At 44.6% G+C, this 23,628-nt stretch overlaps 1 protein-coding gene across 3 annotated transcripts in view; it reads right to left on the bottom strand.

The window, feature by feature from the left end:
* Positions 1 to 7,868: 7,868 nt before the first annotated feature.
* Slc23a2 (solute carrier family 23 member 2) overlaps positions 7,869 to 23,628 on the bottom strand; it is a 95,233-nt gene continuing 79,473 nt past the window's right edge. For all 3 annotated transcript variants that reach the window (XM_027421723.2, XM_035446100.1, XM_027421725.2), the window contains exons 11-16: positions 22,367 to 22,514; positions 21,186 to 21,291; positions 16,981 to 17,110; positions 15,752 to 15,889; positions 13,283 to 13,378; positions 7,869 to 12,253 (exon numbers count right to left, since the gene is read on the bottom strand). In XM_027421723.2, the coding sequence (XP_027277524.1) occupies positions 12,021 to 12,253; positions 13,283 to 13,378; positions 15,752 to 15,889; positions 16,981 to 17,110; positions 21,186 to 21,291; positions 22,367 to 22,514 (851 nt within the window). In that variant the 3' untranslated portion in view covers positions 7,869 to 12,020. The remainder of the gene's footprint in view (positions 12,254 to 13,282; positions 13,379 to 15,751; positions 15,890 to 16,980; positions 17,111 to 21,185; positions 21,292 to 22,366; positions 22,515 to 23,628) is intronic.

Genomic DNA, 23,628 nt, shown 5'->3' with positions numbered 1-23,628 from the left:
CTGCTATTAGCCTTAGATGTCATCTGATGATGTTCTTAGCCTTTGGGTTAGTGAAGACTGGGAGTCACTATATACCAAAAGGAATGACCTAGTTAGTAGTCACAAGGATGTTAAATCACACACAGTAACTGGCTATTTGGGGGGCTAAGAGAGTCCAAGAAAATTTGGAGCTGGAACCGAAACATCCCAGCTCTCCACAGACACTCAATTGGCCTTGTAGGGTGTATAATATAAATGTGGCCTTTTTTTCTGAGAACTTAAATTCACAACAACCATCACCACAACCCAGGGCAACTGTTAAATCTTTTGTCCTGCCTGTGACATTTATTTACTTGGGGGTGGTGACAGGTTATACATGTGGAGGTCAGAGAAGAACTTGCAAGAGTTGGTTCTCTCCTTCTACCATGTGGGATCTGAAGATCAAACTCGAATTATTAGGTTTGGTAACAAGTTCCTTTACCCGATGAGCCATTCTGTCTGCCTGTGATCCATGTTTTTGCCTTTGCATCTCCACAAACATTTTCTACAGTACTGTGAAGGCAGGGCCTGGCACATGTTAGACAAGAATGCTAATAAGGAGCTCTCAACAATCTTCTTTATTGTTACTATTTATTCTGAGACAGGTTTTGACCAAGCTGCCCAGGCAAGCCTTGAGTTTCCTATCCTCCTGCCTCAGTCTCTGGAGTAGCCAGACTATAGGCCAGAGCTACCAGACCCTGCTTCTACAAACATTTTTCATCGCTACTTACATGCAAGGCATCTGTCTACCCAGTGCTGGAGCTTTTAGAGCTTTTTAAGTCCAGTAGGAAATCAGGCACCAGGGGAGGGGGGGAGAGATGGCATTCTCACCTGTTCCAGGTTCTTTCTGCCCTAGGACCAAAAGTTCAGAGATGAAGTAAGGGATTAGGACAAAGTTTCACTGCAGACCAAAGTCTACTCTCAGGAGAGGTAATAGGTTTCTTAGTCACCCTTCCCAGGCTTTTTCATAAATCTGTGATGGAGTAGAAGGCCACATAGGTTGGTTTTGACTAAGGTTACTGCATTAGTTACCGGTCTCTCTGATGTAGTAAAATACCCTGGCAAAAGCAACTGAAAGGAGAAAGGGTTTCTTTCTGCCCAGAGTTCCACGGTACAGCCCATCATGACAGGGACAATGGTGGCAGGAGCTAGAGGCAGCTGCACACTGTGTCCACAGGTAAGAATCAGAAGGGCGCTGGGTGTGTGGCATGCCTTTAATCCCAGTCAAGCTGACAGTCAGTGTTATCTGTCACACCAACTTGATAAGGAGTATTTTATTTCTTTGCCATTTTATTTCTGTGTCAAGATGCAGATTAGAAGGCAGACATGGTAGTACACGCATGTGATCCCGGGTCTGGGGATGGAGAGACAGGAGAATTGCTGCTACAAGTTTGAGGCCAGACTGGCTACACAGAGAGTTCAAAGCCAGCCTAGCTATATAGTGAACTCAAGAGCAATAGATTAAAACTTTACTTAAAAAAAAAGCAAACTAGCAACAACATAATTAAAATTTAAAATCCACATACTTGTTAGCCCAGCAATCTCATTTCCTCGGAATGTATTTTAACATTTTTTAAAATCTCTTTTCAACAGTGGTTATGCGTTATGACCAAAGACCAAATACAAATATCACACAACTTTGAATAAAGAACAGTGACTCCATAGCAAAGCATATTATAAAACCTCCCTGAAAAAGTGAATTCAAGGGATGTCAACTTCACTGTAGGGGTTTCCACAAGACATGAGTTGATCACAAGATCATGTGAGATGCAGAAGTGTGCATAAAACTACTCACTGTAAAAAAAAAAATGACTAACCATGTGTGGCTATAGACAAGTAGCATAGCTATCAAGATGTTTCCTGGTTATAGAGACATGGAGAAATGTATGGAGGAGACAAAGAAGGTTGGTAACATAAATTACTTGGCAATCAGAATTCAAGGGGGAGAAAGGGAGAGAGAGAGAGAGAGAGAGAGAGAGAGAGAGAGAGAGAGAGAGAGAGAGAGAGACACATACACAGAGAAAAGATGATGGGAACAATGCATTAAGAAGAAATCAGTGCAACTTGGGTGAGGGTGACACACTTGGGAGGTGGAGGCAGAATGCTCCAGCCTGGGAGACACTGGACTCTGTTTCAAAACAAAACAAGGGGCTGGAGAGATGGCTCGGAGTTTAAGAACACTGATTGCTCTTCCAAAGGACCTAGGTCCAATTCCAAGCACCCACATGAAAGCTCACAACTGTCTGTAACTCCAGTTCCAGGGGATCCAACACTCCCCTACACACCTGTCGGCAGCAGGCATACACATTCTACACAGACAGAGACATGCAGGCAAAACACCCATACACATAAAATGAATACATCAAAAGAAAGCAAAGCAAATCCCACCAAATCAAGTCAACATCAGGTCAGTGACATCTTGTGTGCATTGTGCTTCAATGCACACACACACAAATGTCTTTACGTTCCCATTGGTGAGGTAGCTGTGCTATAACATAATGACAGAAAGGGCAAGTTACTGGATATGCGTTCACAAAAATAGCCCTTCAGATTTCTGTACATATTCTGTACATTTCTGTATTGAGCACTGTCAAAGGGCACCCCAGGGGGAGGCGATGGGTCACTGCCTGCTTCAGTGGGACAATTTTCACTTTTTATGTCTTTGCGTTGAAGCATTTGACACAATGAGTACATATGCATGAAATATCTCAAGACATCGATAAGAAAAGATCCTAAAAAGCTGGGCGTTGGTGGTGCACGCCTTTAATCCCAGCACTAGGGAGACAGAGGCAGGTGGATCTCCGTGAGTTTGAGGCCAGCCTGGTCTCCAGAGCGAGTGCCAGGTTAGGCTCCAAAGCTACACAGAGAAACCCTGTCTTGAAAAACCAAACCAAACCAAACCAAACCAAAACAAAACAAAAAAGAAAGAAAGAAAAAAGAAAAGATCCTAAAATAGCATCTTTCCTTCTCTCTCTTTGTTCCTCTGGGTGAGTCTGGAACTGAGAGTGTCCCCACCTGACCCTCTGTGGCTCTTCCACGTGTGCAGACATCTAAGTCTCACCTGTGGAAGAGGCCATAGTTACATCCCACAGACAGCCCAGGTGCTGGTCAAATTCTGGGTGTCTGTCTCTCACAATTCTGGCCACTTGATAAAGGATTTGGTTGGTCTAGAAAATGCATATGAGGTAGAAATGGCCCCTACAATTCTAGACTGGTACACCAGATATGAGTTCTGCCTGCCTAATTCATTTAAAACACATGTGTATCAACCGTGGCGCTATAAAAACACCTGTGTGTGCCTCCCAGAACCAGAAAGGAACTGAAGATCAACATAATCTAGTCAACCATTTTTTTATTTTGTTTTTTACATGTATGAATGTTCTGTCTACATGTCTGTCTGTGTACCACATGCCTGTCTGGTATCCAAGGAGGCCAGAAGAGGGCTTCAGATCCCCTGGGACTGGAGTTACCAATGATCAGGAGCTGTCATGTGAGAGCTGGAAACAAACTCTGTCCTCTGGGAGAACAGCCAATGCTCTTAACTGTTGAGTCATCTCTGCAGGCCGGAATCTAGTGTCTTAACCCCTCAAATCCTTCCTGCAACCAAGTGGCATTCCCCCGTTGTAAAGCACATAGTAGACTAGACTGTAAGCTAACCTGAGCAAAGCACCTAGCTGGTCAATTGTTCTGTCAAACCCTATGAGTTGCAGTGTGATTTTTCATTTAAGAATTCTCTATATTTAGGGCATAGTTTTAACAGCTCCAACAGATACTAGAAAGGCTTCTAAGACTTCTCTCTCATGTCAAGACCATCAGAAGTGTCAGACTGGGGTCTTTCACTACGTCCTACTTCTCTGGTGATGTCTTTCTCTGAATGGGCTCCACTGGTTGATTACCACCTCTGCTTTTCATCAACGGAGCAAAGACAAAGATGGGGTAAGCATCTACCATCGAAGAACAAAAACTGCCATCTCTAAGTTTCTTTATACTTCGTGTCCAGAGCCTGGTCACATGCCACACAACCACAAGCAAGGCTGGGGAGTCTTGCATCCTGAGACTCTAGAACCGTGGAGGAATAGGAAAAAGTATCCTAGGGACACTGGTTGTCTGTCCTCCGGGAAAAGGATGTTCTGTGTGTCTAGCCATGGAGCTCACACAGCCTAAGGCATCTTTGTCTCCATTTCCTCATAGGTAAAGCAAATCCAGAGTTTGAGGTTCACTGTCCTGGGAGGTGGGGGTTGAAGTTCAAGGCAAGGCCCATCTTGGAATATGTGTGGTGGAAGGGGGGCATGCAAGGGTGGTCACTATATACTTCTGGATGAGCTTGGGACTGTTGACCAAATCCAACCACCAGAGTCATTCGTCTAGTTTGAGTCTGCTTATGAGGATGGTATATTCTAGAGACTGCATCCATCAAGCAAGGCCAGTTATCAGGCAAAGAGGGCTGTTGTGATCTGAGTGTGTAACACCCTCCATGGGCTCATGTTTGGGAAAGTTGTGAATCCTTTTGGAGATGTAGCTCCGCTGGAGGAAGTGCGTCACTGGGCTAGGCCTTGAGGTGCTGAGGTCCAGCTCTACCTCTTGTGCACTCTGCTTCCTGACTGGATGCATTCCCAGCTATGGTAGAAGGGGTCCCTTCTAACCCTGAGCCAGAATAAGCCCATCTTCCCCAAGTGGCTTCCTGTCAGATGTTTTCTCATGGAAATGAGAAGCAACTGATACAGGATCATGCCAGTGGCCATGTCAGAGGAGCAACAGGTGGCAATTGACTACAGGGGATCGGCCCACCAGGAAGCAAAGTTCTAATGGGTAAATCTCAGACAGGCAAGGCCTGAGAGCCTTTGCCCCAAAATGTCTCTTGCTCTTCTTCTGACATGGCCACTGGCAGGAACAAGTGCATATGAGGGTGGCTTTGGTTTGTTTTCTGAACAGTATTTGAGATTAAACCCAGGGCCTTCCTAGGCAAGCATCCTATCGCACAACTGTATCCCCAACGCTTTTTGTACTGTTTGTTTTGAGACAGGGTCTCATTAAGCTGGCCTTCAAGTGGTTCTGTAGCACAGATAGGCTTTGAACTTTTGATCCTCCTGATTCAGCCTGCTGTGTAGCTGGAATTGCATGCCTGTACTACTAAGCCCAGTGACTCTGGCTGAGAAAGGCTACAACAGTCATTTTAATGTCAAGTACAATGGAGGCCGTATAAAGCTTTATGTTAGTAAGATGCATGACACATGAGGGCTTTTCCCTTAATCTGTATCATTACCAAAAATTTATAATTTTATACTTTCTGTTGCCTTACTGTATTCCTCAGAATAGAAAAGCAAAGTTGATATCCAGCTCATGAGATGAGCTTGGGAGAAAATTACCAACCAAACCTACTGCAAATCCTATTGCTAACCAAGTTCGGACCTCCTTCAATAGATAGAGCCAGAAAGAACCCCTCAAGAAACACCAGCTGCCAGAAGAAAGGTGTGGCCCTGGAGGTCTCTCCCTTTGGGGACAGCTTTGATGATATGGTAGGAGATTGGTAATTGCCCAGGGTGATTTTCACCTCAACTTTTACTTGTAATTTTGCATAGCGTTTTGTAAGCCATCACCAGCTTCTCAACATGTCTATGGTGGGAGATGTCATTTAAGCTTGGTCAAGTCCCCTCCAGTCCCCTAACCCACAGTAGCCTGACTTTTATAAAGAAAACAACAAAATTAAATGTATGTAAGACAAAGCCCAGTTGTTTTTAGATTCAACAAAAATTATTAAAGTTTTTTTTCTTTATTTTAATTGCTAAGACACTATCTTATTTCACAATACAACATTGGGGCCTCTAACAATCACAGCTGATGTTTCTCAACACCAGTGCTTAGGAGCATGTGCTAGGATTTTGTTACATAGTCAGGTGTTTGACTGGCAGTTTGGTTCATTTGTAACTATTAGTCCATTTAGCCTCCTTTCCTTTCTTCCTTCCTTCCTTCCTTCCTTCCTTCCTTCCTTCCTTCCTTCCTTCCTTCTTCCACATTTTAAGTCTTTTCCCCACTGCCATCTAATAATGTATGGCTTTAATTTGGTGGTATTGTGGATATTTTTTCCTCCTTTTGGTTATTGCTTTTTATGGAGAGACTCACTGAGCTTAACCCTAATCTACCTCTCAGTTATTCCACACAGTACATCTGAGGTTGTTTCTCTTCGTGTCTAAGTACTTATATAGAGTATTCAAATGTGAGCCTTTGGCAGCTAAGTTGCAATCGCTTCTTGCCCCGAATGGTGGTACACACTTGGGAAATGGAGCCGGAAGAATTATAAAGTCGATGCCAGTCTGAGTTGCACAAAGAGACCACATCTCTAAAACCCAGGGGTAGGAAGAAAAGAAGGGGAAGGGGCGTGAGATGGGGAGGGGTAAAAGGAGGGGGAAGGCAAGGGGGAGAGACTTCACTGAAAAGAATACTGATGTCCACTGGGTCCTAGCTATTTGGGTTTTAAATCAGCTAATTCTTTCTGGAAACTTCCAGATTGTTTTTGATTCTGTGTGTACTCAGAGGCAGAGGACAACCTCATATCACTCCTTGGCCACTGAGAATGGCAGCAGCAGGACGTGTGGCCCACGGAGCAGCCACAATGTCACTGTGTCCTAAGCTGTCAGGGTTGAATCAAGGATAGAAATTGGGTCATTCTGTTTGCTGCAACTTCAAAAATATGCCCAGCTCCTCACTATCCATCCCTGCCCCCTCCCCAGCTCCTCACTATCCACCCCTGCCCCCCAGCACCTTAATATCCACCCCTGCCCCCCTCCCCATCCACCCCTGCCCTTCCCCAGCTCCTCACTATCCACCCCTGCCTCCCCTCCCAGCACACCACTACGGAATGGGGCCTAACCATAGTAGTAGATGTGCTTGGCTTTTTTTTTCCCCATTCACAATGTGACCTCTTGGTATGGATACTGTTTATAATGGGCTTGAAATCCACTCCAAACCTAGCATGATTGCTTGTCGTTGACACCTGAGGCCTGCCCCGCCATACCCTCCCAAGGATCCTGCCTCTCTCACTGATTCAGGACCTGCACCCCAGCGCCAAAGCACCACTTGCTGACACAAACTCTTGGGGAGCTGTTGAACATAACCCCTTTCACTAGTCTGTTTAGGTGACAGGACTATGGCTTTAATGTCATTTTATCACAGATTAGATTCACCGGAGCACAGTGCATCACCTGAAGATCTGTACTCATTGCCTTGATCGGACATTCTGGACACAGCCCAGATTTTTACAAAAGGGGACATGAAGATTTGAGGTTACAGGCCTCCTGCTTGCATGGCTGGGCCTTCTCTGGATTCACCTGCTGCTACAGCCAATTCCCACACTGATGTCAGAGCCAGTGTTTCCAGGCTTCTAGCCTGGGCTGAGAGCCAGCATCCTTCCAGGATTATGGCACTGGACTGGGACTGCTAAGGCACCCCACCTTGTGAATTAAGCAACTACTGGGTTATTGGCCTCTCCAGTGAGAGGCAGCTACAGAGGGACTCTAACCACTGAGACACCCAGCCTCAAGGACAGAACAGCTACCTGGTTCTTAGCCTCTCATGTGTGAGTCAGCTGTTATTATTTTAGTGTAAGTAGACTTAATAAATTCTCACATATATATTTCATATGTATGAACTATTATATATGGCATATGTGAACTATTATATGTAATAAATTTATGCGTGCGCGCGCGCGCACACACACACACACACACACACACACACACACACACACACACACAGAGTTTTTTCATCCCATTGGTTCTATTCCTTAAGACCTTTAAAACACGTGACTCTTAATTGAATTTCAGCCAAAACAAAGAGGCACACCCCAACGGAACTACATCCAGGAGAGCTTTTATTTGTACGGAACAGTTTTAAAAATACAGAATAAAATAGCTTTATCTCTACTATTATTCACAACATCTGGTCCAAATATTACATATTTTTAAAATACTTAAACGTTTAATGAAGCCATGTTAGAAAAACAATATGAAAATTCTTTTTAAAAACTCCATAAAAGAATTACACATCTCAAAAAACAATCCCACCCCAAATACCCTCAGTATGCAAAATAAAAATTAAAAACAAAACCCCAGGAAGATATATAGGTAAAGTCAGTCACAAAACTCAAATAAAATAGAGGCATCTCTACTGTCAGAAATTGATTAATGTGTCAAATAAAAGTTGACAGGAACGGACAGAAAAGGATGTTCACTGAACTGTCAGATGGTGTCAGACAGAGACGTTGGTATGAGTGTTCACACACCAGGAAACATACAGCAACCTGAGAATGCTGGGTATCAGAGTGGTGACAAGGCAGTCAACATCCTACGAGGATGGGGAGGTCTGTGAGGCTGCTGAAAAGGGGTCCCTAGCACTACTGTGCTTTGGGTTCCTCAGATGAAAGCTAAATGCTGGCACATAAGGGGCCTTCTTGCGATACTTGGGGTCTGACTGTAGGAAGAGTGGAAAGTGAAAAATGTCCTGTTTTGTGTCCAAATCTTAAGGGGACTGAGAACAAAGTACAGTATGTGAAACCCTGGCCCAGGAGACAGTTTCCTGGAGACCAGCGCTCTCTGTGAAAGCTGGGACCCAGCTATGTACTAACCCAGTATGCAGTGGGCATACTTGGGTATGCACAGTTGGCGTCCAGCAACAACTGGGTACCTCACTCCAAGCCATGCCAAGCCTGGTACCAGCAGCCAAATATCGATCCCAGGCATAGTCACCTGCAGGATGCTGCCTCTTTTCTAGCCAGATGGGTTCTAAACTTAGGCTTCACCTCTGTGGCACTGGTATGACTGATGACTAAACTTGCCAACTTTAAGTCTAAGTTGCCAATATCAGTGTGTCAGCTGGGACATGAATGAAAGTATTAACAGTTTAGCTCATGATCATAAAATATACACATGGGTAAATAAAGTATACACACATACTAGAGGTTCATCAATGGAGAAATTCTATCAGCACATGACATTGTCATGAAAATTATGTCATTCCCTCCCTGGAAAACTATTATCCTGGGCAGAAATGTTATTTTACTATATGGAAATACTGTGATATTCATGCATAAATCAAGTTGTCATCATGAAAGTCAGTATTCTACAGTATAAAGTAAGTCCTGCATGTGAATTTGTTACAGTGGAAATAGGACACCAGTGGGACCCACAATACTTCACTCTAGCTCGCCTGGTAAAATCACTTCTCTTGTCTGAATCAATCCCAATAAATGTTAACACTGGAAACCCTCTTAAGAAAGATTCTGAGCATAAATGTCCCAATGAATCAAGGTTTAACTCATAAACGAGAATGAAAATCACTTACAAAGACTGCTGCCATTTCCCATTACCTTCAACTGGACAGTACTTCCTGTCCTTGTTCACGTGTTCTGCTTTCTGTGCTGACACAAATGCTTGCTCTCAGGTGAAGGCAAGAGGCAAGTGTTCACTGTGAGAACTAGAGATGGAATGCCCTGTAAGGAGGCTCACATCTGAAATACCTTTGAACTGCCCAGACAAAAGACAGCAAGTCCTAGCAGTGTAGCCCAATAAGACAAACACAAGATCTACCAGACAGACCACACATGCTACCATATCCCCCTAAAAACTCCTTTCCATATAAATGCACATTCCCTAAAGGTTCTGGGGGACTACATGCTGCATGGACAAACCTTACCACACAACATAGGGGCACCTAGTTGGGCTGCTCTCTTACCTCCTACATTCTGTCCCTTCCTTCCAAGAATACCAAAAGTTGGCTCTGAAGAAGCAAGAAGGGGAAGGGAAACCCTGCTTCCAATGGGAAATATTGACATAGCACTTTCTTGATCATATAGATACTTTCTGAGCCCATGCCCCAGACTAACAGTGGCCAGAGCAAAATACAACCAAATGGGAAGACTCGGGGAGGCGCTCAGGAGAACAGGTGGCACTCAGCAGGACAGGTAGGTGTAGCAGGTAGGACACCATGCCCAGATTACCCACTGTTCTCACACTTCTGTGTAAACTCCTAACTCCTGTTTGCAGAAGCACCCCAATGCTGCAAATCTCAGGAGCTTCTGGACAGAGACACTGGATAAACGAAGCAAAAATGCAAACTGAGTCCACAGAGTGAATACAAAGCAGGAGAGCTGTCAGCCACACAGGCTTGCTAAGGAAGGAGGGACAAAAGCTACTCACCAATGTGCTTCCAAAGCTCTAATTACTCTGAATATACATTTAGAAAACATATAAAACCAAATACAAATTAGAAACCAAGTTCTTTACTTAATCTGGAGTAAGATTTTAGCCAAACAATGCAGTAGCTCTGAGGTGACATGAACCCAGAGACTACCAAAAAAAAAAAAGGTCTGTTGATGTGGTGACATTGAACCAGCCTGAGGGCTGGGGCACAGAAACACATACTGTGGATAGAAGACTACTGAGAGTCACACCTTTCAGGGGGCGGGGGAGGGAGGCAGGGGTAAGCAGGAATGCCCACTGCCATGTGTGGTTCAGCCAGGTCCATAGCCATTTAAGAGGTACAACCTCATCTAGCAAGGTTTTACTCTGTCTTGGCTTTCCCCTTGGCTTAAAACCAAATTCAATACAAGTCATTTGTCAGCAAGAGTTTGTGTTCTAGGTTAGAACTCCTCACAGAGGGCACCTAGTAGTGCTTTTCTTACTGTCTTCTGCAATGAATTACACAGGCTATTTGGCTAAGGGATCAAATCTTCCCTTTCACAAGAATCAAGATCTAGTGGACATGTGACCTGATAACCCACACGAAGTCTTATTAAGCCAGATCTACCAGCAATGTGTTGCAGCAGAAGGAAATGGCACATTCCATATGGTGATGCTGTATTACTGTCCCAGGTTCCCTTCTTCACCAAACAAATTCACATGTAACTCAACCCATGTTTCTGGGTTCTGGTCCAGTAGTCAGTTGTGATAAATAGATTAGACATTACAGTATTTACACTTTCATGGTATCGAGCAGTACAAAACACACCCACAACAATGGTCACTGGCCTTCACAGCCGTTCCAAGAAGCTTCCCTGATGGTACCCCACAGCTTTACAGACGCTATTCTTTTCTTAATGGGGTAACAGGAAGAAGACAAGGAATAGGATGCAAGGTTAGAAGTTCACATGGAAAACACTGATTTCAAATATCCGCTACAGCCATAACATTAAATAGGAATAAAACACACACAACAGTACAGGACAACAGAGCCAAGACTCCCATAGACTTATCTGTGAGCACTCTATACCCGTCATACCAGCCAGGAGTGAAAATGCCAAATAGGTTGTCTCAGCCAGTAAAACAGACTAGTATGAACTGTGCTGACCTGGATGGGGCCATGGTGGTAAGGAGGAGAGTAGTTGAGAATCCCATTGACTCAGGACCTTTCAATTCCTGTCAATCTCCTAAATGGAGTTCCACCCAGTCCTAGCTATACAGACCTTATGCATACTCACATCTGGGCATAGGTCAGCCATGTCACTAGTTTCAGTCAGGTCAGCAGGACCCTGGGTATTGGGGACAACATCTGACTAGGCAGATATGACAAATTAAGGACACTGGTAGCCCCTTGGCCAGAAGAGGTCTCTGCAGGACTCAGATTGAGGTCAAGTGAGAAGAGTGGGACATAGTGTTTAGAAGCAGAAACCCCTGGACCTTGAAGTGGCTTTCGGGAAAGAGAGCACTGGAAGTCTGTGCAGCGGGGAATTAAAAGCAGGACCAGGCCCACCCCAATGGCAGGACTGTGATTTCAAGTTCAGTGACCAAGGCCAGCGATGGACATGAAAAGGGTAAGGGACCAATAAGGAGACAAGCGAGACACCATATTGGACACAATCACCACCCACAACAGAAGAGTGATGTGCACCCTGTCTTAGCTCTGAGGTGCAGGATGCCAACGTAGATACACAAACACATATCTTCTTGTTACTCAGCAAGGGACTACAGATACATGCCCCACTGTGGTCGGGCCACAGGGCACAGCAAAGGCTATACTGCGGCCTGGGAGTCTTTGTCTGAACTCCGGCTGTTCTCATTCTTCCCAAAGCCTTTCCATGTGTAGCCTGCGAAAGTTGGGCTAATAGGCAGGTAACTGAAGCATCTGTATTTTTTAATAATGTTCATGCCAAATGGCAAATTGTAGGATTCCATGCCATCAAGAGACTTGTTTCCTTTGCTCACGCCTTTCTTCCATTTCTTGATTCCTCTTTCCTCCGGGGTACCTGCTCCACACACACACAGAAACACAAAAAGAATACTTAATTATCTTAGAAATGAGGATTGAGAGAGACAGAGAGAGACAGAGACAGAGACAGAGAGAGAGAGAGACACACACACACACACACACACACACACACACACCATTTTAAAAAATCAAACCTGCCCAATGACAGCAACAGAAAACCTGAGAAATTGAAGATGCTTAACTCTGCAGGTGCCCAAATAAAAAGCTTGGGATCACCATCCGTCTTTGTCCCTTGTGTTCCACGGTCAGTGACTCTGTACTGCATGTCCTCCTCCCTGTCTTCTCACGGGACTCAGTTTTTACTGCTGAGGTCAAGCAGGGCATGGGGTTGCTTTCCTGGGTATCATATTGATCTAGTTTCCTAACTGGCTGTCTACTCACCCCACTACACCCTCTTCAAAACCTACTATGAAATGTGGTGCAATCCACCACTAAAATGTCTCATTCACAAGTTTTCCGTAGAGCCCATGGCAGACACACCAGACAGATGGGCTGTGATATCGGTGCTTGAAGGCAGCATCTGACAACAGCACAGCAGCCATCTTTAGATTTACCAGGAGCTGGAGACTGTGCAAAGGAGTCCATGAAAGCCCACCACAGGGCACCAGGCTCAGGTGAGAAGGGAGCTGGGAAGCCAGGGTGTAGCTGGGGCATCACACACAGGATGATGTGCTGTCTCTTAACAGTCATTTGGATAGTTTCATCTCAACCACTTTAGAAGACAGTTTTCACCAGTGACATCTTTGAACTGATTTATTCCTACACTCACTCCCAAGACAGGGTCTTATTATGTTAGCCAGGCTGGCTCCTGGACTCAAGGGATCCTCCTGCTGAGGACTCGTGAGTAGCTGGTACTCACAGGCAAAGGTCACTGAGTGCTATTTGTGGTTTTTATTTCCGTTAGGCAGAGTGAGGATGACAAAGCTTGGGATCTGGGCTACACTAAGGCCTTGTTCTTCCTGCAGAGCTGCTTGTTCATTTAACAACCCTGACACACAGCACATACCTGGGATGGTGTTGTCCAAAATAAAAGCCACACATCCTCCTACGAACATCGCAGTTGTGAGAAGGACATTCAGTACTTGATCAATTCCTGTTATACCTGTATAAGAACAGACCACCATTAAGGATCATCACTGTAGCCAGAGCAGGCCTGTCCTTGACTCAGAAAGGGACAGTGGAGTGCACACTTCTGGAAGGCAACACAAGACTTGAACATATAAAATTCTCAGTTGTACACATACACATACTCTTGCCAGTAACATATAAAGCTACTATGCAAACTTCCAACAATAATTCCATTGTTTTAACAATGGTGCATAGTAGATAAACTGAATAAAGTGACAATAACACTGTAATAAACTGTGGAGGTATTGAGGTATGGTCTATAGACTTATAAAAGATTCAGAATTAAAAATGGCTGTAATGGAGCTTGGGAGATGGCTCTGCAGTTTAGGGCACTGGCTGCTCTTCCAGAGGATCCAGGTTCAGTTCCCACACGGTGGATCACAACTGTCTGTGACTTCAGTTCCTCACGATCCAATGCCTTCTTTTGACCTCCATGGGTATTACACACATATGATGCAGACAAACACACAGTCAAAACACCCATACACATAAAATTAAACCTTTTATAAATGGCTGTTGTAATGCTGCAAAAAAATTTACAAGTGACTAACAAAACAATAACATTACGGTGAGGGGAGGGTGCAAAGACTCACTCCATAGCTCAGGGCTGGTATCAAACTCACAGCAATCGTCCTATGTCAGCCTCCTGAGTGCTGGGATTACAAGAGAGCCATAAAGCCTAGTTGTTCATGCCACTTTAAAAATGGTTTTCTTTTTTTACTGCTGTGTTTGTTTGTTTGTTTGTTTGTTTGTTTGTTTGTTTTGAGACAGGGTTTCTCTGTGGCTTTGAAGGCTGTCCTGGAACTTGCTCTGTAGGCCAGGCTGGTCTGGAACTCACAGAGATCCACCTGCCTCTGCCTCCAGTGTGCTGGGATTAAAGGCATGAACCACCACTGCCCGGCTGTTGTTTATTTTTTTGAGACAGGGTCTTTCTATGTAGCCGTGACTATGTAGCCCTGAAACTCGATATGTAGAGCAGGCTGACCTCAAATTCAGGCTGCCTATCTCGTTAATTTGAGCCGGGTATGGTAGTACGCGACTATCATCCCAGCAACTTGGAAGGTAGAGGCAGAAGGATGAAAGATTCAGGGTCAGCCTTATCTAAACGAGTTCAGTGCCCATCTAGACTACATATGAAAGCCTATGTAAGAAAAAAAACTTGAACAAGTGATTCTGAATTACTCAATTGTAAAACTAATGCATCAGTAGCAACAGATATTTCTTAAGAAGGTTCCTCCTTTGTTCATTCTGCATGACAGCAGAATTTTATTAAAATAAAAAGTAGGAACTAAAGAGGTATTCTTTATTCAAAGATCTGTTTTGTGCATGTGTGTTTACCTACATGTATGTCTGTGTACCATTTGTATGTAATATTTCCAGAGATAAGAAGACAGTTTTACATTTCATGGAGCTGGGGTTTAGGCAATTGTGAGCTTCCATATAGATGCTGGGAATTGAACCCAGGTCCTCTTACAAGAGCAATAAAAACTCACAACTAGGGCTGGAATGGAGAGGTAGCTCAAAGGTTAGGAACATTTGTTGCTCTTGCAGAAAACCCAGGTTCAATTCCCAGAACCCACATGTGGCTCACAACTGGTCCTGGGGATCCAAAGCCCTCACCTGGTCTTCTCAGGCATGAGACACACACATGGTACACACATACATGCAGGCAAAAAAATGCATACACATAAAACAATAAAATACAAAAAGAAATTTAAAAAGAGCTCGTAACTATCTTCCCATCTTTCCAGGCCCTAAATAAGTATTTTTGAATTGAAAATAGACAGACATATGTGTCTGTGAAGTTGAGTATTAAGGAATTACACAACTTACTACAGCATGAGTCTGAGAAATCAAAAGTTTTACAGAGCCAAAGGAGAGGTAACAATTAGAAAATGAGACATCAGGAGCTGGTGAGATGACAATTCATTGGGTAAGGGCACCTATTCTTGTAGAGGCGTGTTTGGTTTCTAGTACCAATATGATGCCTTGAAATCTTCTGCTTCTCTATTCCAAGATCTGATGCCCTCTTCTGGCCCTGCATGCTTCTGATGTACACACATGCAGGAAAAACATTCATACACACAAAATAAAACAAAAAAGTGAGACCTTGGCACCTGTGTCGTGTCTACCTGGAGACTACCAATTTGAAGACACCCCAAGGCTAGTATGTTAATGTCTGTGAGAGGCTCCTGTGGCTTCCAGAGAAATAATCAGAGTCAGAGACAAAAGGCTCAGCAACCTACACCTGAGGTTCCAAGGTCTCTTCCAACTACAAGAGCTATCTGTGAATCTATAGTTGAAATCCCAACTCTCTTACCCAAGATTCAACAGCTCTTTCTCCTACCTGTGACCAGTGGGTTTTGTCTGAGGTAACTTGGAAGAACAAGCCCAAAGAATATGGAAAATCCAAGCACAAACAGGTTCCGGGAAGAATTCAAGTCAATGAACTGCAGGTTAGAGAGGCCAACAGCTGTGATCATTCCTGGAGAGAAAAGCATCAATTCCATTGAGTTCACCTATGGCACGCTGAAGGGTTATCCTGGAGGCTGAGGACAGGTTCCCAGTTGTCCTTTCTCTGTCCATCAGAAATCAGCTGGGAGACCAGTGCAGTGGCAAAAAGAGAAGGTTCAGGGCTAGAATATGATCACCTGTATCTGACCCGAATGACAGCATCACACATAAATATCACACTACATTTTCTTTAAATCAAGTAGACAAACAATGGTTTGCTTTAGGCTTTTTTTTTAACTTTATGTTTTTAAGTATTTTGCTTGTATGACTGCACCAAGTGGGTGCCCAGCGCCCATGGAGACCATAAGTCAATGTCAGATGTCCTGTAACTGGAGTTGTGAGTCACCATATGGGGGCTGAGAATTGAACCCAGGTCTTCTCAAAGAGCCATCTCTCATTCTCTCTATTTAAGCATCTTGATCAAACCCACGCTAGAAATCTGTGGCATAACCACAATGACCCTATCTGAATGGTACAGATCAAATCCAAAGTCCCACTGTGAAACTGACCAGGTTTAAAGGGCTTATTTACAGTGGGCAACGTATCTGAGTTAACTCAATTAGCAAGTCTAATGAAAGAGACTAGATTTTTACCTTAATTTTCATAATATAATTACTTCTATCTTTAACATACACTTAAACTTGAACACTGTGGCAAATCTTGGACTTTTTGAAACATCACCTGTTACAATTTAAAATAAAATTGTTAGGTTTATTGTTAGATCTTATTTGCTAAAAACATCCCCCATTATTTTACACCTTTTATGATGACTATTTTTGGTTGAGCTGAAATACTGTTTCCAGTCTGTATTTGTGCTTTGTTCAAAGTTAAATGTTTACAGAAAAGTATGTTTTGCATGCATTTGGGGGCCAAATTTTGAGTGTTGAGTTCCTGTTGTATAAAATGTCTACTGAACCCAGGGAATTCTTAAGACTGAACCCTGTATGTAAAAGCTTATGTTCAAAGAGTAACAATAAGCAGTTTGATTTTAAAGAGAATCAGCCAACATGAAGAACAGTTGGTGATGGTAAGCTTGCTGCTACCAGGGAAGTGGACTCTTACCAAAGAGTGTGCAGAAGAGGGCTCCAAGCACAGGGTCTGGGAGGGATGCAAACAGGGCACTGAACTTGCCAATCATGCCCAAGCCCAGCATGAGTGCTGCGCCATACTGGATCACTCTGCGGCTGCCAACCTGTGGGTACAACAGTTGCAGACATAAGCTTAGCTGCCATTCTTCTACCCAGACTCCCAGGACCCAGGCAAATGTGACAGTGTCCTGGGCAGAACCTAAGAGTTCTTTAAACTTTCAGTTAACAGGAACTAGACCTCAATACCTAATTACTATAGAGACAACCCAAGACTCCCACTTGTCCTTGCTCCATTCTTCCACCACCTCAGTTCACTCTGTTTCAGCTGTGGGGAGGTGACCCCAGCAATCAGGAGGACTTAGGTAAGACTGTTTACCCAGGCCCTGGACGTGGTTACTTTTGTTGAGTGGGCTTTGGCTGGAATGACCTCCTGGGCTGGAGTCATGGGTGCAACAGCTACATTTAATTGTTCCTGCCTCTCTCCCACTTTTTCACGACTTTTCACTAAGAATTCCAGCAGAAGTCCTCGTGGCTCCACTCCATTTTCCAAAGTCAGATAAACATCCCCCTACCATCTGTGGAAGCACCTCCTCTAACCCTAACCTCCTTATGTTGTCTTGCCATAAAAGTTGGTATAGTGAAGGGGTCTAAGAATGCAGAATTCTGGAGCCTGGCTACTGCTTTGCTTGTCCACTGTACCTCTGACTAAATGACTTAATAATGCAGCCCCTCTGGCTCTCGGGCTCCTTTCTCTACCATGGATAAGCCACGTGGTTTTGCCTTAAGGATCAAAGGACATGATGCAGCTGAAGCAGAGTGAATCCTATCTGACCAGCACAGATAAGTGATAGTCCCTCCTCCTAGGTTTACTGCCTCTGGACCCTTCCTTTGCTCTCTGTCACTGAGTAAACTTTCTAGAGACTGTTAGTCCCTTGTTAAAAATCTGTTAATTTGTAAATAACCTACTTCTTTGGAGTATGTGATGGCTCACTTCTATACTCCCAGCACTCAGAAGGGGGAGGCAGTGAACTGAGGCTAGTGAGGGGCACAAGGATGAATGAGCAGAGTGAGGAAAGGAAGAAAGGAGGTAAAGAGAAAAATAAGAAAACAGAAAGCACCTGCCAGGGGAAGGGGGGTGTCACAGATGATATGCAATCTCCATTGCTCCAATCTAGCCTCTACTAGGACCAAAGGACAGGCAAACAGTGGGAAAATTATGCAAACTGAAGGACCAATCAAGAGGGACTGACGTATTGATTGCATGAGAAGGGAGCCTTTCACATGCAGCAAACATCTTTTGGGATCTAATTTGTGACTGTTCATTAGACTGGGGATAGATAAAAATTGCATTGTTTCTGGGCTGGAGATATAGTTCAGGGTTTAAGAGCACTGGCTGTTCTTCCAGAGGTCCTGAGTTCAATTCCCAGCAACCACATGGTGGCTCACAGCTGTTGTAGAATATTATTTTAAGGTATGTGACTTTTGTTTATGCTGCATTTGTTTAACTCTGTGAAGCTGTGATTCTTTGCCTGCAAAAACAACTGATGGTCTAATAAAGAGCTGAAGGGCCAATAGTGAGGCAGGAGCAAGGATAGGTGGGGCTGGCAGGCAGAGGGAATAAATAGAGGGAGAAATGAGGAAGGAGAGGACATCAGGAGCCAGGCAGCTAACCACAGAGAAAGAGTAAAGTACGATTTATGAAAGAGAAAGATATCTCTGTGAGTTCAAGACCAGCCTGGTCTACAAGAGCTACTTCCAGGACAGGCTCCAAAGCCACAGAGAAACCCTGTCTCACCGGCCCCCACCCCCATAAAAAGAAAGAGAAAGATAAAAGCACAGAGACAAAAGGTAGAAGGGTTAATTTAAGAAAAGCTGGCTAGAAACAAGTCAAGCTAAGGCCGGGCATTTATAACTAAGAATAAGCCTCTGTGTGTGATTTACTTGGAAGCTGGGTGGTGGGCCTCTCAAAAACCAAAAGAGTAAAAAACATTTAATGTAAATTGCCTTCTCTGTGGGACGGGGGACTATAGTCAGTAGAGGTACTAGGTAACCCCGTTAAGAAGGTTCGTAATTCTGCATCAAAGGAATGCAGTAACTGGATAAAAGCTGCAAATGGCACAGCTGCCAGAAAATGCAGGCAGATGGGTGGGGGACAAACCACCCTCCTTTCATACCAAGCCTGGTTCAATAGCTCAGCCCTGTCTGTCTAAAAGACTGTTACAGTGGCTATGTTTTCAAAAATGTGCTGTCCTCTGCCAGCCATTGAGCATGTGCAATGACTGAGTCTTGAAATTTGGTCAATGTAACTGGGTAAGTAAAATCTTAACATTAACCTATTTAAGTGTACACAGCTACATGGCTACTGACTGCCATGTTATGACAGCATGGATCTAGACCTTAGGGGCTGTGCTCTGTTCATAAAAGCAGCTTATTCCAAGTCATTCAGCACAGTGCCGAGCTCATGCCTCCTTGCCCCAAGCAGGGAGTCTTTCTAGCTGGCCACAGGGCTAGAGTGACAAACATTTCTGCTCCAAGTCCCACCTCCTGCTCTAAGTCAGATAGGGACTTGTCAGTGAGTGCCTTGAATGGATACGGTTTTAAGTCTAGAAAAATGGCTCCCAAGGCTGGGAATAACATCAATCAACTCATTCATTAGTGTTGGTGGGTCAAAGGGATAGATAGCCCAGTGGTTAACAGCTCATACTGTTCGTCCAATGCCCACATTGAGAGGCTCACAACTGTCTACAGCTCAGCATCAAGGGGGTCTGATGCTGTCTTCTGGCTTTGTGGGGACTACACTCACGTGCACACTGCCCACCCCCAACCAAAATTTAAGTGAGTGCTATTGGGGTGCCATTTTAGAAAAAAAAAAAACTGGCACCATTAAAAGACCACTCATTCCCCGAGGCACCATGGTCATGTTCTAAAGGGTGCTTCCTTTCAGTGACCTTAGCTGTTCCTATCTGTAAGGCTACAGAAGGGAGGGTGCTTGATAAACACAAGGTCCACTCAGCAATGTTATAACCACCCTATCTGGAACTAGTAATTTGCCCATGGGCTCAGGGGCGGCTGGTTAATAACGCTCTGTGCCCATCAAACCCCTGCTTCGGCCTCCTGGGCTCCACATCTGCTGCCTATTGCAGGCAACACTTGGACTCCAACATCGGCATAGAAGGAGTGTGCTCTCAAAGCCTTCCTCCTCCATGGCACGTGCTGGGAGCAATAGGCAGCAGATGGTGCCATCGGCACAGCTGAAGTTGATCAAGCTCACACCAGCCCTGCCTCTTAGGAGATTAGCAAGTCAGGTGTGCTCCCTGCATCTCAGCACTGCTCCCTCTCACCCGGATTTGTAATCAAGATGAGTCAAACTTAATACTGGGTTTCTTTTTATCTGGGTATAGAATCTTGCATGGGGCTAGGGGTCAAACAGATCTAGAAGGCTTCCAGATTTTATTCTCAGGTAAAGAGCCCTGTGACTCATGCAGGCTATAAAGAAAAGGGAACCAGTCTCAACATCTCTAGTTACACAATATTCAATGGCTGCTGAGCCAACCTGCACACCTTAACATCCTGGCAAGTAGCACTGTTTACCTGTGGCAACTGGGACATAAGGTTTAATTGCCTGTAATAAAGCTGACAGGTCTGAAGTAGACTTTCTTACAGAAGCTGGATTTGGGGGTGAGACAACTGACATGTCACTACCTAGGGTCAGGTAGACTTCGTAGTAGGGTTGAGTGTCGAGGGCTCAGATCCAGGCTCTTCTTCACCATGACTCCCCAAATTTCACTCAAGAGGGATTCCGTCCCAGACATCTGAGGCTGCTATTTAATGTGATGGACAGTTTTCTGTAGTGACAGGTATCTCTCATCCACCATGCTCTATTGGGTTCTGAGGGTCTTCCCTCATCAGTTTGTAAACTCCAACTTTCTCATCAGGCACTCCCTCTGCTTACAGCAGAGGTCTGACACAGGCAGATGCTTAATCAATGTCTGGAGACTGAAAGAAGCCACAACTACACCCAGATGCCTACTCAGACTGGCCAAGTGAGGAGTGGTCTCTCCTAACAGGCATTCCAAAGCTCATCCAAGAAGGAGATGGGGAAGGAAGATCATAATGGAAGGGTTGCAGGGCACACCCATCAATGAATGGACAACCACTTAACTAGGAAAACATTTGTACCTTTGTAATTCCCAAAACTCCAATATTGGGACTGGAGGAAGTAGAGCCATTCCCAGTACCAAATATGCCATCGAGAACACAGGAGAGACCCTCCACAAAAATACCCCTAAAAGTAAAGAAATGGGAGAAAGAGAAACAGTCACTCACAGGAAACATCAAACTAGCTCTTAAAATTTGAAACCTACAAGAATGATGCCCCTTGGGAGGGCCATGGTGATAAGCGGTGGCAGTGTGTAGAATATCAGGTCTCTTCTCTGACTAGCTGAGGACAACCCCACCCCCCATATGCTCAGCAACCCTAAGAGGGTTACCTCCACACTGCCCATTAGACACAGCCCTAGCTGTCCTGAACTCTTTGCAGACCAGGGTGACTGCCTCTGCCTCCCAAGTGCTGGGATTAAAGGCATGTGCCACCGCCACCTGGCTTTGAATCTTTTTTTTAAAAATTGAGCTCAGTAGTCTCACATGTAACAGCTCTGCTGGAGAGAACTGTGAAAAGCCTTAAAGAACCCCCAAAAAGTTCATGTAAGTCATGCTGACTCATGCTGGAGGGACAACAACAGGGAGGTGTGGCCTGTGCTCCTTTCTGTCTTCCTTAGGAACAATTTCTTAAAAGACTTCTAGAAGCTAAAGAGGTACAAACCCCACAGCTCACGGGGAACACTCTCTGGAGCTGTTTTTGTTCATCCTGTGACCCATGACTGTCAACAGATTACCCCCAAGGGCAACTGAAATACATTCACCAACAGATCTACAACAGTTACTATCGGTTGCAGAAAAACTGTCGTGCCATTGGTCAGACTATGGCAGTCAAGACTGAATGAGAGAAAAATAGAATTTTCTTCAGCTCAGAAATAATTCTGAGTTCTTAGGGCTGGGGGTACTTGGGAAAACAAGAAAACAGAAAATCAAAATAGACACATATCAAAACCAAGCAAAGAACAACGGCAGCATGTGGTGTTTGTTTCACTGGTTCCACACTAAGGAGACATGTATCTACCTCTATATAAGCTGGAGAAACTGGGAAGAAGGGACTGGTAGATGCTGCTCTGTGCCATGGATGAGACAACCGGGGCAGTGACTTAGCCAAAGACAAACGGCCAGTTATGGTTTGGTTGCTGTCATCTGAAGCTCTCAGCTTCTTCCCCAAAGCTAGATGAGCATGTCTGCTTAGGACATACCTGTTTATAGCATGGATAGGAGGTGGTGGGGCGCAGGAGAGCCTGGCACAGGCATAGTAGTCACCGATGGACTCGATGATACTGGCTACGACGGCACTGAGCATGCCAATAACACCAGCCGCAGAGACGGTGGGCATCCCCCACTGAACTGAGGAGGGAAAACACCATGAAAGATGTGTCCACTTACCTGTAGGGACTGGCTAAGGTTACAAGGACCTCAGGGAACTCTGCAAGATCTCTGCAGGATTCTTAAGTTCTTGGAAACTGTTTGCTTTTAAATCTTAAATCACACCAGGTATCTGGGAAGGTCATGGAGTAGGGGCCTCAGTGAGGGTTGACTTCCTCATCTTTATTTAAGAAGAAAACAGTCACCAAACTGAAGAGGTGGGGGATTCTCTTCTTCAAAGTCACGTTCCTAGCATCCACTAAAGTGTAATTTAACACTGCCTGCTATGGTGAGATGGAAATTGGTTTTTTGAGACAGTGTCCTTGGATGGCCTAGTATTCACTATGTAGCCCAGACAGGCCTCAAACTCATGGCAAACCTCCTGCATCAGTTTTCAGAGTGTGGGGATTACAGGTCTGGGATTACATTCCTGGTTTGGAATAGGAATTTGTATTGGATTCATAGCACAGCTGTAGAATCATGGTACAAAGTAGTGGCACCAAGTGAAAAGTCACAACTACTCTAGTTCAACAGTCAAGGACACCACAAAGCAAACGTAATCCCACCTTGTTACTAGCAGGTTTAACTTTTATTTTAAAGCAAACAAAATTCCCATTGTAATTTCATTTGAGCATCTGCATTTGCCTAACTCTTATTGAACATTTTTCTTTCCTTGATAAAGTCACTTGCCCTTCTTCCTTGAACCATTTGAAATAATAACCCAGATACCACACAGTGGGAAGATCGGTTCTGGGGCGGGAGCCAGCCCTGTAGCTCTGGGCACTCTGAGATGACCACTAACAGCGTGATGGTTCAAGTTCAAATGAAGATAGGTTTAGAAAGAGAAAGACATTCAAAGCAGAATATACAAAAAGGGCTGGAAAGTGAGCAGTGCTCCTGCCTGGGGCTGTCCAACCCTGGGAGCAATCAGAGGAGGCAGACACAGCTGGAGCAAGAGGCATAAGGTGTCATTCCCAAGGGGTGTCACAGGCTGTGCCCAGTCACGGTGTCGGCCCGCACTTTCAGGGTTGGTTCAAGGACCCTATTTATCAAGTTCCATCTGAGGTTTTAGAACAAAATCTCTTCTGTTACAGTA

The sequence above is a fragment of the Cricetulus griseus genome, chromosome 6 (assembly GCF_003668045.3).
Source record: "Cricetulus griseus strain 17A/GY chromosome 6, alternate assembly CriGri-PICRH-1.0, whole genome shotgun sequence".
Classification (NCBI taxonomy): Eukaryota; Metazoa; Chordata; class Mammalia; order Rodentia; family Cricetidae; genus Cricetulus; species Cricetulus griseus.
Note: the sequence above shows the minus strand (reverse complement) of the source record. Positions and strands in the feature narration are given on the sequence as shown.